This window comes from Stegostoma tigrinum, chromosome 2 (genome assembly GCF_030684315.1).
Source record: "Stegostoma tigrinum isolate sSteTig4 chromosome 2, sSteTig4.hap1, whole genome shotgun sequence".
In the NCBI taxonomy this organism is placed as follows: domain Eukaryota; kingdom Metazoa; phylum Chordata; class Chondrichthyes; order Orectolobiformes; family Stegostomatidae; genus Stegostoma; species Stegostoma tigrinum.
Genome location: NC_081355.1, coordinates 161526130 through 161541012, shown reverse-complemented (window position 1 = coordinate 161541012; position 14883 = coordinate 161526130). Strand labels below are relative to the sequence as shown.

At 48.2% G+C, this 14883-nt stretch overlaps 1 protein-coding gene across 12 annotated transcripts in view; it reads right to left on the bottom strand.

Annotated features, from left to right (window-relative positions):
• scrib (scribble planar cell polarity protein) overlaps positions 1–14883 on the bottom strand; it is a 222455-nt gene that overhangs the window by 98445 nt on the left and 109127 nt on the right. For 10 of the 12 annotated variants that reach the window (XM_059640836.1, XM_059640855.1, XM_059640863.1 and 7 more), the window contains 6 exons: positions 12336–12425; positions 11506–11583; positions 9816–10130; positions 9566–9646; positions 3516–3812; positions 2865–2975 (listed from right to left, as the gene is read on the bottom strand). In XM_059640836.1, the coding sequence (XP_059496819.1) occupies positions 2865–2975; positions 3516–3812; positions 9566–9646; positions 9816–10130; positions 11506–11583; positions 12336–12425 (972 nt within the window). The remainder of the gene's footprint in view (positions 1–2864; positions 2976–3515; positions 3813–9565; positions 9647–9815; positions 10131–11505; positions 11584–12335; positions 12426–14883) is intronic. The other 2 variants (XM_059640858.1, XM_059640869.1) reach the window with 2 other exon arrangements.

Below are 14883 nucleotides of genomic sequence, written 5' to 3'. Positions count from 1 at the left end.
ACCCACAGCGCATGGACTGCAGTGGTTCATTAATGTAGCTTACCCCACCTTCTCAAGGGCTACCAGGGTCGGGTCACCTGGTATCGACTGATTACCACGTACCGCCTTCCCTCAGCTGATGGTTCAGTCTCTCCTCATTGTTGAATAACACTTAGAGGAAGCACTGAGGATGGCAAGGGTACAAAATGTACTCTGGGTGGGGGATTTCAATGTCCACCACCAAGAGTGGCTCAGCAGCATTACTACTGATAGAGCTGGTCGGGTCCTAAAGGACATCGCTGCTCGACTGGGTCTGCTGCAGGTGGTGTCTGGGACATTGTCTGTAAGGTATGATTCTATGAGTATGACTATGTCAGGCTGTTGCTTGATTAGTCCGTGAGGCAGCGCTCTCAATGTTGGCACCAACCCCCAGATGTTAGTGAGGGGGACTTTGCAGGGTCGACAGGGCTGTTTCTGCCCTTGTCTTTTCCGGTGCCCAGGTCGATCTGTCCAGTTTCACTCCCATGAATGAAGGCAGTCACCCTTCTGACACCTGTATATGGCTCTGAAACTCGGATTGTGTATAGAGGCACTGCAAGGCCCTGGAGAAGTGCCATGAGCACAGTTTAAGACAGCTTCTCCCTCTAAGCTGGGAGAACAGGTGCACTGACATCAGCATCCTTGAAGCAGCCAACAGCAATGAAGCAACAATCATCTGAAACAGTAGACAATAGACAATAGGTGCTGCAGTAGGCCATTCGGCCCTTCGAGCCAGCACCACCATTCATTATGATCATAGCTGATCATCCACAATCAGTATCCTGTTCCTGCCTTATCCCCATAAACCTTGATTCCACTACCTTTAAGAGCTCTATCCATCTCTTTCTTCAAAGTATCCAGAGACTTGGCCTCCACTGCCTTCTGGGGCAGAGCATTCCATATATCCACCACTCTCTGGGTGAAGAAGTTTTTCCTCAACTCTGTTCTAAATGGCCTACCCCTTATTTTTAAACTGTGTCCTCTGGCTCTGGACTCTCGCATCAGTGGAAACATGCTTCCTGCCTCCAGAGTGTCCAATCCCTTAATAATCTTATACGTCTCAATCAGATCCCCTCTCATCCTTCTAAACTCAAGTGTATACAAGCCCAGTCGCTCCAATCTTTCAACATATGATAGTCCTGCCATTCCGGGAATTAACCTCGTGAACCTACGCTGCACTCCCTCAATAGTAAAAATGTCCTTCCTCACGGTGGCTCAGTGGTTAGCACTGCAGCCTCACAGCGCTAGGGACCCGGGTTCGATTCCAGCCTCAGGCAACTGTCTGTGTGGAGTTTGCACATTCTCCCCGTGTCTGCGTGGGTTTCCTCCGGGTGCTCCGGTTTCCTCCCACAGTCCAAAGATGTGCTGGCCAGGTGGGTCGGCCATGCTAAATTGCCCATAGTGTTCAGGGGTGTGAGGGTTATAGGGGGATGGGTGTGGGTGGGATGCCCCTAAGGGCGGTGGTGACTTGTTGGGCCGAAGGGCCTATTTCCACACTGTAGGGAATCTAATCTAATCTCTAATCTCAAATTTGGAGACCAAAACTGCACACGATACTCCAGGTGTGGTCTCCCCAGGGGCCTGTACAGCTGCAGAAGGACCTCTTTGCTCCTACACTCAATTCCTCTTGTTATGAAGGCCAGCATGCCATTAGCTTTCTTCACTGCCTGCTGTACCTGCATGCTTGCTTTCATTGACTGATGTACAAGAACACCTAGATCTCATTGTGCTTCCCCTTTACCTAACTTGACTCCATTTAGATAGTAATCTGCCTTCCTGTTCTTGCCACCAAAGTGGATAACCGCACATTTATCCACATTAAACTGCATCTGCCATGCATCCGTCCACTCACCTAGCCTGTCCAAGTCACCCTGTATTCTAATAACATCCTCCTCACATTTCACACTGCCACCCAGCTTTGTCATCAGCAAATTTGCTAATATTACTTTTAATGCCTTCATCTATATCATTAACGTATATCGTAAACAGCTGCGGTCCCAGCACCGAATCTTGTGGTACCCCACTGGTCGCTGTCTGCCATTCCAAAAGGGACCCGTCTATCACTAACTCTTTGCTTCCTGCCAGCCAGCCAATTTTCAATCCAAGAAACTAACTCTCCTGGGCTGGCCATATGCTTAGGAGTCAGAGTTCCCATTCCTGAAGCAAATCATCTTGATTCAGTCTAAGGAAGGCAGTTGAATGACAGGAGGAGAAAGGAAGTGTTTTAAAGACTCCCTGGCAGCTTCCATCATGAAATGTAACATAGATATAAAGGTATGAGACCCTCATTTAGAGAAAGTGACATGGAGGAAGCTTCTCTATAAATTTTTTGAGAATACCCATCAGTACAAGGAAATATAGAAGAGGAGCTGGAGACAAGCATGCCAAGGAGCAATTCCACCGCCAACCCTCCCCGGAAACACCTGCCAAACACGTGGTGGGAGATGTGGCTCTAGGATCAGGCTCATCAGCCACATGAGGAGCAAGAGACACCCAGGACCAGTGGCTTAGGATTTCCGAGGTGGACAGTTAGAGAGTGATCGCCAATGACTAGAGTCTAATCATCTAAATTGAAACCTGGAGTGTGCTTCCCAACAATCCCTGGGTCTGGAAAGGAGGTAAATTCAGGAATTTTGTGTACTTTTAAAAACCTTTCACTTTTGAGACAGTTCCAGCAAAGTGGGGGTTAATTTTTAGGCCTCTCTCCTGGTAGTTAGGGCACAAATCTCAATCTCAAAAATACCACACAATCCCGCTGTCCGTAGATCAATCCCAGGCTAATGCTTCTCCAGCAGACCCCGCACAGGCAACACAGAGGACCAGCCGGCAGGCTATGGATCCTGTACCTTGGAGATGAAGACACCGGGCTCGTGGATTCCAAACGGGTGGCTGGCATGGTCACTTCCTCCGACAATACTGAGCCCCAAAGGCCCTCCTGTTTTTAACAAAACAATCTCCTGGGGGCACAAATAGATCAGAACAACTTACATGAGCTTCGGGATAGAAAGAGGCTCAACAGCAATATTCTTGCTGGGTAATAACCCCTCACCCAAGATAACAAGGTGTAGAACTGGATGAACACAGCAGGCCAAGCAGCATCAGAGGAGCAGGACCCTTCTTCAGACCATTCCTGCTCCTCTGATGCTGCTTGGCCTGCTGTGTTCATCCAGCTCTACACCTTGTTATCTCGGATTCTCCAGCATCTGCAGTTCCTATTATCTCTGATACAATTTTACCCCCTCACCCAAACTTTCTTCACCCACGGGAAGGATGGGGATGGGGGGAGGGAATAGGTGAGACATCTCTCACCCATGGTGCGGGGGGGGGCATTGTTGATGAAACATCTCTCACTCACTGGCAGGGGCGATGAAACATCTCTCACCTAGTATTTCACCCAGTGCTCACCCACAAAAGCACCAAATCCCCGAGACGTGCCCCTACCTGACTCCTTTGCCCCTCCTCCAATGACCTTATCCCAGGCCCCTGAACCCTCTTACCTCTACAGGGTACTCCTCGTGAGCGGTGAAGTTGACAGATGGCTGGTTAGGTTGCGATATAGTCTCCTCGATCGTGGAGTCACAGTAATCTTCGCTCCGTGCCTGGCCAGTAGGGGGTGGAGTGTACGGCCTCGCTCGGTGCAGAGTTGGGGAGCTGTCTCCTGTCAGCATGTCATCTGCAGACTTGTCTAATTCTGACATCTCACGTTCGACTACCATGGTGATGGTGGGTGCTGTGCCCGTAAGAAGTGCTACTGCCTGATCATGCCTGGCATCTGCCATCTCTACCCCATTGATCTGGAAATATGCGCAAACCTGCAGTCAGTTCACATTGAACTGCAGCCCCAGTGTGCCCACCACACTGCTCCAGCCAAACATTCACAGCCTTCCAATATTTCACACATACTTCAGAATAAGGGGGGCCTGAACTCAGCTCCATGCAGATCTGGGGCGGCGCGCCGCCGGAGGGACGGCGCAGAGGGGGCACTGTAACATAATGGACAGAGGATGTTTTGAAGGCGGACAGGATAAGAATATATGCATAGCTCTCAGAAGGAGGACAGTTTGCCTGTTGACTTCCAGCTAACATCCCTTTCCATATCTAAGGAACAGAAGATGTTAGCAATCTGACTGGTTTCTGTGACCACCAGAGAGCATTTGCTACAATCTGAGTTAACCTGATCTCATTGGCTGTGGTGCTCCTCGCTGCTTGGAGACACAGGCTGAGTAAATGTAAATGCCTGGGTTTAAATGTTTTGTTAAACCACTGCAAACATTGAGGGTTTTGACATTGGGAGCAAGATCTTAGAGAGTACTGGCTCAACATCACAGCACACAACCATGGGGCACAGGTACCGATTCTGTCCCATCATGAAACAGGCACACTCTCAGGCTCAAAAAACAGAAGGTGCTGGAAAAGCTCAGCAGGTCCGGCAGCATCTATTGGGAGAAATAAGAGTTACCATTTCAGATCCTTGATTCTTCCTCAGAACTGATAGTTAATCAGTTCTATGGAAGGAGCCCCAGACCTGAAATGATAATCCTGATTCCTCTCCACAGGTCCTGGGCTCTTCCAGCAGCTTCCATTTCTGTTTCTGATTTCTACCATTCTCAGTACTTTTGGTTTGTTTAGTATACACTTGGGCACAGTGAAGCTCTCAGCCACACAGGCATGAACTGACGGTCCCACAGACGCTTAGATACACACGCGTACATGCACATACAGGCAGACATCCATTCTCCCTCCTTCTCACACACAGAGACAGACGCCCCGCTCTCCCTCCCTCACACACGGGCAGACGCCCGCTCTCCCTCCCTCACACACGGGCAGATGCCCGCTCTCCCTTCTGATGTGTGCTCACACAAACAAAATAAGCTCACAATCAGATACACACTTACAATCACATTTAAATGCACAGAATTCCGCAGAAATCCACACACACTGACTTGAATAGACATGCCCAAATTTACACCTGCTTACACAAACTCTGGGTGCTCAGCTACATGTTCACAAAGCCGTAAATGCACTCCTAGACGCTCGCTGTTTCAGAAGCTGTCACGCAAACCTGCACTCTGTCTCTCTCAGTCACACACACACACACACACCTGCGATAATAGGTGTGCAGGCTACAGGATTCAGAACAGTGAGGTCTCATTGGTGTTTCTACTCTGACTATCAATTTGAAAGGTCTCCTGGGTTTGTTGGTTACTTGGCTGAAATGCCAATGGTACTTGTGTTACACACATTCAACACAGAGGACAGAGGAATATGGACAGGTGCTTGTCCTCAGCTCTGCCAGTCCAGTCAGTGATCGCTGTTTTCCACCACAATTCCAGTTACTGCCCTCGGCCCATCACCATTGATAACCTTATCCAGTAAGGTCACTCACTAACCTGCTTGGCAGAGTGAGGTTCAGACATGCACTTCTGGGGAAGGGTCACTGGACACTGGACCCAAAACGTTTACTCTGATTTTCAATTCACAGACGCTGCCAGACCTGCTGAGCTTTTCCAGCAACTTCTGTTTTTGTTCCTGATTTACAGCATCTGCAGTTCTTTCGGTTTTTATGCAGCGACCTGTTTGTTGTAGCGTTTTCTGATTTTGATTTGAAGGCAATGATGCATTCTCTCAGAGGTAATGGATTTATATTCTGTCAAATCCCTGTCTCACAACCCTGTAATTCCATCAATACGGAAGGACATTTGTCCTATCCTGCACATACCAGTTCTTTGCTAGAAATACCCAACTACTCTGACTTCCCTAACCTTAACCCAATGACACTGCAAACTTCTTCCTCTTCCAGCATTCAACACAATTCCGTTTCTAACGTTACCACTGAGTCTGCTTCCAATGCTGTTTTTTTTCATATTTCCAATCTCAGGAATTAACTATATTTCATCTTCCTCATCACCGCCCTTGATCTATTGCAAATTTCCTAAATACATGCTCTCAGGCTATTGACCCTGCTGCATGAGACACTGTTTTCATAACCAATTCCACCCGAACCAGTCATGATATTAAAACCCTGAGTTACACAACAAGGTAACTCCTTCAACAAGTAGTAAGGAAGGGTCCTCTCACCAAGGCGATACCCTCCTTCACACTGCAAATGGGTCCCAGCTGGAGTGATCTCTCATGGTAGCTCAGCCAGGTAACTGCAGCTCACACAGGGAGCGCTCTGGGCGAACTTCAAAATGATGGAGGCTCAGGGAAAGAACCATTTCTTTTGAACTGTGATCAACACCGATGAGATTTCCTCTGTTCTGAAAGTGTGCACAAATCATAGCAAGTGGCGAGGTGAAGAGTGGAAAAGAACAAACCGAGGAGCAGGGAGAGGACAGAGAAGTTAGTACCAGAGGAGGCTTTACCATGGGCTGTACAAGTGCGGGAAGATCCGGTGTAGAGCAGACAGAAGCCACCACTGACCACACAGTAACAGCTCTTACTAATGGCCATTGGCCTGGTAACCCATGCTGTTAACCAGGTCAGAAGATTAAGGTCAGAAACCCACCACCACGCAATGCCTGGCTATTTTAGTCACATGCAAGTCAGAGGCAAGAGTGAACGGATCCATCACTGCGCAGCTCAAAAAAAATGTTAGCAAACATGACAGGAAGGAGGTGTATGCAGTCAGACACCAGAGAAAACGAGGAGTACTCAGTCAGTACCATCAACAATGCTGAAACAGTTACATCGGCTGGAATTAGATCACCCAGCCTCAAACCATCAAACACACCCCAGTGACAGGGGTAGCACGGGGTTAGATACAGAGTAAAGCTCCCTCTACACTGTCCCCCATCAAACACTCCCAGGACAGGGACAGCACGGGGTTAGATACAGAGTAAAGCTCCCTCTACACTGTCCCCCATCAAACACTCCCAGCACAGGGTTAGATACAGAATAAAGCTCCCTCTGCACTGCCCCCCATCAAACACTCCCAGGATAGGGACAGCACGGGGTTAGATAGAGAGCAAAGCTCCCTCTACACTGTCCCCCCCATCAAACACTCCCAGGACAGGGACAGCACAGGGTTAGATAGAGAGCAAAGCTCCCACTACACTGTCCCCATCAAACACTCCCAGGACAGGGACAGCACGGGGTTAGATAGAGAGCAAAGCTCCCTCTACACTGCCCCACTCCCAGGACAGGGACAGCACGGGGTTAGATAGAGAGCAAAGCTCCCTCTACACTGCCCCACTCCCAGGACAGGGACAGCACGGGGTTAGATAGAGAGCAAAGCTCCCTCTACACTGCCCCACTCCCAGGACAGGGACAGCACGGGGTTAGATAGAGAGCAAAGCTCCCTCTACACTGCCCCACTCCCAGGACAGGGACAGCACGGGGTTAGATAGAGAGCAAAGCTCCCTCTACACTGCCCCACTCCCAGGACAGGGACAGCACGGGGTTAGATAGAGAGCAAAGCACAGGAAAAGTGCTGCGGCAGTGTCACTAGGTTAAAATCCTGGAACACCATGCCTAATAGCAATGTCCTTTGCCCTGCAGCATATCATCCCAGAAATGCTGGGTAAAGACAATGATTACTGAGAGGGAAGGAGTGATGGAAAATCCGTATTAGTTAGGAAATGGCATTGGGGCAATTGATGGGATTGAAGGCTGATAAATCCCCACGGTCTGATAATCGACATCCCAGAGGACTTAGGGAAGTGGCCCCAGAAACAGTGAATGCATTGGTTGTCACTGCCCATGATTCTGTAGATTCTAACAGTTCCCACAGATCGGAGAGCAGCTCAGTTGGCTGGACGGCTGGTTTGCAACAGAGTGACATCAGCAGTGTGGTACAATTCTCAAACCAGTCGAGGTTACCATGTAGGATTCTCATTCCCAACCTCTCCCCTCGCCTGAGGCATGGTTAAATCACCAGTCATCTCTCTGTAATGAGGCAGCAGCCCCATGTCATTTTATTTTTACCTTGGAGAGAAGCTTTTGTTGGGGGGGGGGGGGGGGGGGGCGTGGTGCGGAGGGGGGGTGGGAGCCCAGAGGGGTGTGCACAGGGGCTGGTGGGTGGAGGCGCAGGGCACAGAGTTGGATGATCACACTGGCTGAAAGGGCCAAAACAGCCTACTCCTGTTCCTATTATCTCTGTTTCTATGATTAAAAAGGCAGCTCACCACCACTTTCTGAAGGGAAAGTAGGGATAGATGATCAATGCTGGGCCAGCCAGGACACGCACAGACCATGAATAAGTAAAAGAAATAGTAGAAAGAGAAAATCTTTGTCAGCAACATCACAGGCCTGTCTGAGAGAGGGAATACTTCTTGGTGTGACCCCTGAATGACATGGCTTCAATTTTGAGACTCTGCCTTGACTTCTCAACCCACCCTAAACTCTTCCCAGCAGAGAGTGTTTCTCTGCAGTGATCCAATCACCTCCTCAAAGAGATCACTGCCTGGTCTTCTAATTCAGGAATATAAAACTAGACTCTACAGCCTGTCTTTCTAACTCATACACGGGATGAAGCAATTATCGGAAGTGGTAAAATGGAACACTTTGCACCTGTATCCATTGGTATTTAGAAGATTGAAAAGCGACCTTATTGAAACACAAGACCCTTAGAGGAGTTGACTGGATAGATGCTGACAGCATCCTTTCTCTTGTGGAGTGACAACATCAGTGGGCAATTTAAACATTAAGACTTGCTTTTAACGCAGTTATGAAGAGAAAGCTAGGGACATCTAATAAATTCAGGGCTTGTAGGCCCATGTTCAGCCTCTGGGGGAGTTGACGGTCATGGGGACAGGCAGTAAAATGGACTTAAGACCACAATCAGATCAGCGATGATCTTACTGAAGTCACCTTGTTGTCGCACATAGTCTCAGATTAAAGGGGCACCAATTTTAGACTAAGATGGGGAGGAATTTCTTCTCTCAGAGTTGTTAGTCTTTCGAACTCCTTGTCACCGAGAGTTGTGGGGGCAGCGTCCATGTGCAATGTAGGGTTGAGATAGACAGATTTTTGATCAGTCAGGGAATCAAGGATTATGGGGAAAGGGCAGGAAAGTGGCCGTTCAGCCATAATCCTATTGAATGGTACGGCAGGCTCAAGGGGCTGAATGGCCTCCATCTGTTCCTATTTTTTAATGGTGTTGTCAATAGTGGAGCAGGGGTGAATGGCCTAGTCAGCTCCCAAATCCTTTTCTTTCTGCTCCATTTTAACACAGGGCCATTCTGGTGAATCTGTGCTGCATCTCCCCCATGGAGAGCAGATTTTCCCTGAGAAACACTGCCCAGGACTGAACCCAGTCGCTCCAGACGGATCAGGATACAGTTCTTTGTCAAACCTCATTTAGTGGAGGTAGAAGGGTAGTCTAATATCCAAGGGGCACGACTGTGCCAGCAGACGCAGCAGCTGGCATGAATTGATAATCTCAGCAGGCAGGTGCAGACTGATGCCAGTGAAGGTAGACCATGTCATGCTGAGGTCTTTACACACCCAGAATCTTGGTACACAGAGTACACCCGCAAGCAGCCACCGCCCTGGCCCCCACAACACTCCCCAACTGGCGAAACACTACACGGACAGAAGCACTTACCGAGATCACCCGGTCTCCAACCCGAAGGATCCCGTCCCTGTGCGCAGATCCTCCTTCAGCCAACCGCGAGATGAAGATCGCCTGAAAGAGGGCACACTCCAGGTTACACACGTGCACTCAGGCTCTCTCACACACACACACACACACACACACACACACACACGGTTACACATGCATTACACCCTAACATGCATGCCAACATTCATTAAAGCCAGCTTTCCCTTTAAGTTTCTGCAGGAGTGATACCCACCGAGTCTCCTGCTTTGTACGGTGTCGATCCCTTGCCCCCAGCAATGCTGAAACCCAAGCCTTTCTCATTGCGTGCCAGTGAGGTGGTAAACTGCAGCCGAGCCACCCCATTTTCCACAGGCTCCGGGAACCTCAAACCGGTGCGGCGGTCCCTTGGGGCGTAGTCATCCTCAGGGCGCAATGGGGTCACGGTGATAGCGTTCTCTGGCTCCACCATCCTCTCCCGTAGTATCGACATGGTGACTGAGCTCCCTGAGCTCCGCAATGCCTCCACTGCTCGGTGGTGCTCAGCATCATGCAGGTCCACACCATTTACCTGCACCAACCAAAGGCACAAGTATGAATGCATCGTACACTGACCTGTGCAGCCAAAAACTGAGCAACTGGGAACGGCGAGGGGGAGATGTGGGAAAACTACAAAGGTAGGTACTGACCTAGTGGTATTATCATGGAAACAAATCATCCGTGCTGACCAGATATCCTAAATTAATCTGGTCCCATTTTCCAGCATTTGGTCCATATCCCCCTAAACCCTTCCTATTCATACACCCATCCAGAAGCCTTTTAAATGCTGTAATTGTACCAGCGTTCACCACTTCTTCGGGCAGCTCACTCCACATATGCACCACCCTGTGTGAAAAAGTTACCCCTAAAGTCCATTTGACATTTTTTCCCCCTCTCACCTTAAACCTATGCCGTTTAGTTTTGGACTCCCCCACCCCAGGGAAAAGATCTTGTCTATTTAACATACCCATGCCCCTCATGATTATATAAACCTCTATAAGGTCACCCTTCAGTCTCTGACATTGCAGGGAAAATAGCCCCAGCCTATTCAGTCTCTTCTTACAGCTCAAACCCCCCCAAGCCCTGGCAACATCCTTCTAAATCTTTTGAGCCGTTTCAAGTTTAACAACATCTTTCCTACAGTAGGAAACCAGAATTGCACGCAGTATTCCAAAAATAGTCTAACCAAAGTCCTGTACTCAATGCACTGACCAATAAATGCAAGCGTAACAAATGCTTCTTCACTATCCTTTCTACCTGCGATTCCATTTTAAAGGAACTATGAACCTACACTCCAAGGTCGCTTTGTTCTGTGACACTCCCCAGGACCCTACCATTAAGTGCCTAAGTCCTGACCTGATTTGCATCTCTAAAATGCAACATCTCATATTTATCTAAATTAAACTCCACCTGCCACTCTTAGGCTTTAATCCAGAGGCCCAGGTAATGTTCTGGGATCAGTGTTCAAACCTCACAATGGCAGATGATGGAATTTGAATTCATTTTAAAAAAATCTAGAACAAAGAGTTTAATGATGACCATGAAATGCTGCCAATTAACACAGAAACCCATCTGGTTCACTTATGTCCTTTAGGCAAGCAAACTACCATCCTTACCTGATCTGGTCTACATATGTCTTCAGAACTACAGGAGTGTGGTTGACTCTTAATTGCCCTCTGGACAATAAACGCTGCCCGGCCAGTGATGCCCACATCCCGTGAGCGAATAAAGAAAAATGTAGATCTTTGGAAGTTGAATTAAGAAAATGAGGGCTAAAAGACAGGGGTGGGGAAAGAGTTGGGGATTAAAAGAGAGATTCGCAGCTAGCAAGGGAGGGGCCGAGCCTAGCATTGCTCTGGGTCAAAGATGGGCCAGTAATGCTTGTCACCATGTTGGATCTTACTAACCTCCAGCAGCTTATCTCCAACTCGGACTCCAGCCTGAGCTGCTGGACCCTCCTCAGAAACCCGCGATATGAAGATGCCCTGAAACAAACAAAGAGCTGTCAGTTTACAGCAGCCTGACATTCCCTAACCAAACACCGGTACGAGTTTACACAATCATGGCTCTCATAGCCATCCTCACGTCAAACTAACAGCTCTCACGTAGCTTGAGTGGTTGCCTTTGGGAAGCCAGGGTATTGAATAATAATGTATTCTTACCAATACCCAGGGAGTTGTTACTAGACAGGAATGAGAGGGGTTAAAGGCAGAGAGGGGCTGGGGCTACCTAATGGGGTCGCTAGAGACAGCATATTTAAAGAGGGATGTGGAGGAGAATGGCTATATCACGAGAAGTGGGAGTGGGGGTGGGGGCGGGGGCAGGCACAGACAAAGAAACTGAAAGGGCTTGGGAGGGCAGAGCTTTTTCCTCCAGCTATACTGTCTGTCTCATCAGTGTTAGCTACACACACAACAACAGGAGCAGCAGCAAGGTGCGGAGAGACAGAGAATGGGGGATAAAGGCCGGGGACGAGGATGGCAAGAACTAGAAAGGGGATGAGGGAGGCAACGTGAGGTTGGAGGTGGGGAGAGGGTGATGATTGGTGGAGGGAGGAAGGGGAAGACAGTGAAGGTGAGGGGGGGGGGGGCAAGGTCAGATGGGAAGCGAGGCCAGTGCATTACTTGTCCAGAGAGTCAGACGTCGGTTTCCGGTGGGGTCTGTGTGCTCTGAAGCCCAGCAGACCCTGTGCCTGCAGTGCCATCAAGACATCATCCTGAACATGAAGCACCATTACCTCATCATCCCCTTTGTATGGGGTAGAGCCTTTTCCTCCAGCGATACTGATGCCCAGGCCACCAGTCTGACGGTGTACTGTTAGTGTTAGCTACAGACACAACAAGAGGTGGTTAGCAGAGCTTGGCAAAAGCAGGCATTAGCTTATCAAATATTACCGTTCTCCCATCCCACGCAGTAGCTCAGAGGGTAAATGTCTCTGCAAACCTCTCAGTAACACACAGCATCTCAGTGATGGATATACCCACACACTCACTACCACACAGATAGCTTTACCTTCCTGTGGAACGCTGTAAAGCAAAGCCCTCAGACTGACATCACTGGGAACATGGGAACAGAGAGTTGACTCAAGCTGAAATCTGTTCCTCCAGCTCATTAAATCATGGATGATCTGTCTCTTAACTCCACTTTCTCCACCTTGCGTCCATATGTTTTGATGGTCCTTACTGACTGGATTCCCAGCACCCTTGGTGTTCGCACTGGGCATTCCTCAATGGTCATGCTGCAAGTTTAGGTCATGGGCTGCTTTTTCCAAGTGCAGGGGAACGAGTTTCTCTCTCTCTCTCTCTCTCTCTCTCTCGAGCTCACTGGCTGGGCAGTAAGTTTAATGGTGGAGTCCTTTTGTTTTTACTCATTCATGAGATGTGGGCACCACTAACTCAGTCAGCGTTTCTCATTCCTCATTAGCCAGAAGGCACTTAAGAGTGAGCACATTGCCCTAGGCCTGGAATCACACAGAGTGGAAACCTGATAAGGCAGGCAGACATCCCCCCAAAACAATCAACAGAGGTCACATAGTGACTGAAGTGGGACGGCATGGGCTCAGTGGTTAGCACTGCAGCCTCACAGCGCAAGGGACCCGGGTTCGATTCCAGCCTCTGGTAACTGTCTGTGTGGAGTTTGCACATTCTCCCTGTGTCTGCGTGAGTTTCCTCTGGGTGCTCCAGTTTCCTCCCACAGTCCAAAGATGTGCAGGCTCGGTGGATTGGAGGTGAGGTGCATTAGCCACGGGAAATGCAGGATTACTGGGATAAGGTTGGGAATGGGTCTTGGTAGTACGGTCTTTGGAGAGTTGGTGTGAACTTGTTGGGCCAAATGGCCTGTTTCTATGCTGTGGGGACTATATTTAAAAAAAAATCTAATTTTATCATCTGTAAGTGTGCGATTCTGAATCCGTATCTCCAGGACATGAACTCGAGTTCGAGGTTACTCGCACAGAGACAATCTCTCTGAGACAGGCAGTGCTGTAGCGGCAAGATCAACAGGGCCAGTGAGGCGGTAACGGAGGGCCAGTGCAGTGGATTGTCAGGGAGAATGTGGAAACTCATTTATTGTCATGAGTTACAAAGTTCTACAGAAGGCAGGAAGCTAGAATTTGCTTGAAACAAAAGGGAGAAAAGGGTGTGGCTCCTTTAAGAGGTAAATTGCTTTTCTAAGCTTAGAGATTTATACAGAAAAGTGTCCGTATGTAGCTGAAGATTTACAGCCAGCTCTAAAATGGAAATATGTATCAATTGGATGTGTGATTGGAAACCTTAGGGTTGTTTTGATGTTTTGGCAACGAGATGGAATCAGCCAATTAATTTAAACCAAGCACTTAGCAAATGAAAAGCGAGTTAAATCCAATAGTTTTGACAACTTCAACCCAATGCAAGAAATGCAATGTAAGAAAACTGATGCGTTATCCGTTTAAGGGAGATATGCGTGGAAAGTTCTTTACGCAGAGGGCGGTGGGTGCCTGGAACACGTTGCCACTGGAGGTGGTAGAGGCAGGCACAACAGTGTGTTTTAAGATGTATCTAGACAGAGACATGAAAGGTCAGGGAGCAGAGGGATACAGATCCATGGAAAATAGCCGACGGGTTTAGATAGAGAATATGGATTGGCGCAGGCTTCGAGGGCTGAAGGGCCTGTTCCTGTGCTGTAATTTTCATTGTTCTTTGAAGAAAGGCTTGTAGACTTTGACTGATCAAGTTTTAATTTATTTTCTTATTACCTGGATTTATCTAAGTGGGATTTGTGTTTATTGAAGCAGTGTACCAGTATTTAGTTGTTAGGGAATAGTTAGTAGTTAATGGGGGAATTGTTTGGTTTGTTAGTAATTCTGTTAATTTGTTCACTCTTAGGGTTAAATAAATCAATTGTTACTTTTTACTGACAAAGTGAATTTCCAGGATTTTCTTTCATTTAACCCCTCCTTCTCTGTAACAGTTTGGGAGCTCAAGTCTGGGATCTGGCGGGTTGTGCATGGGATCTGAACGGATTTGGACAGATTTAAACAGACTTAGGGATTAGTGTCCTAGATTTTTAAATAAAACTTGGTGTGAAAATTCCATTTCATTTCGGTTAAATGTGGTTGGTTAAATCAAGTGAGGGAAATGGCTCTTAAAATTGATGATGTTGTTCAGGGATTTGAAGATGCTTCCCAACTTTCTTGGCAAAGTTTAGAAAAACAGGGGAAGGATATACTTTTAGAATTAGTAAACAGGTCAGAATCGGTTTTAACTCGGGACAAAAGGAAAGCTGAAATTGTAAAGGAGTTAGTTAAG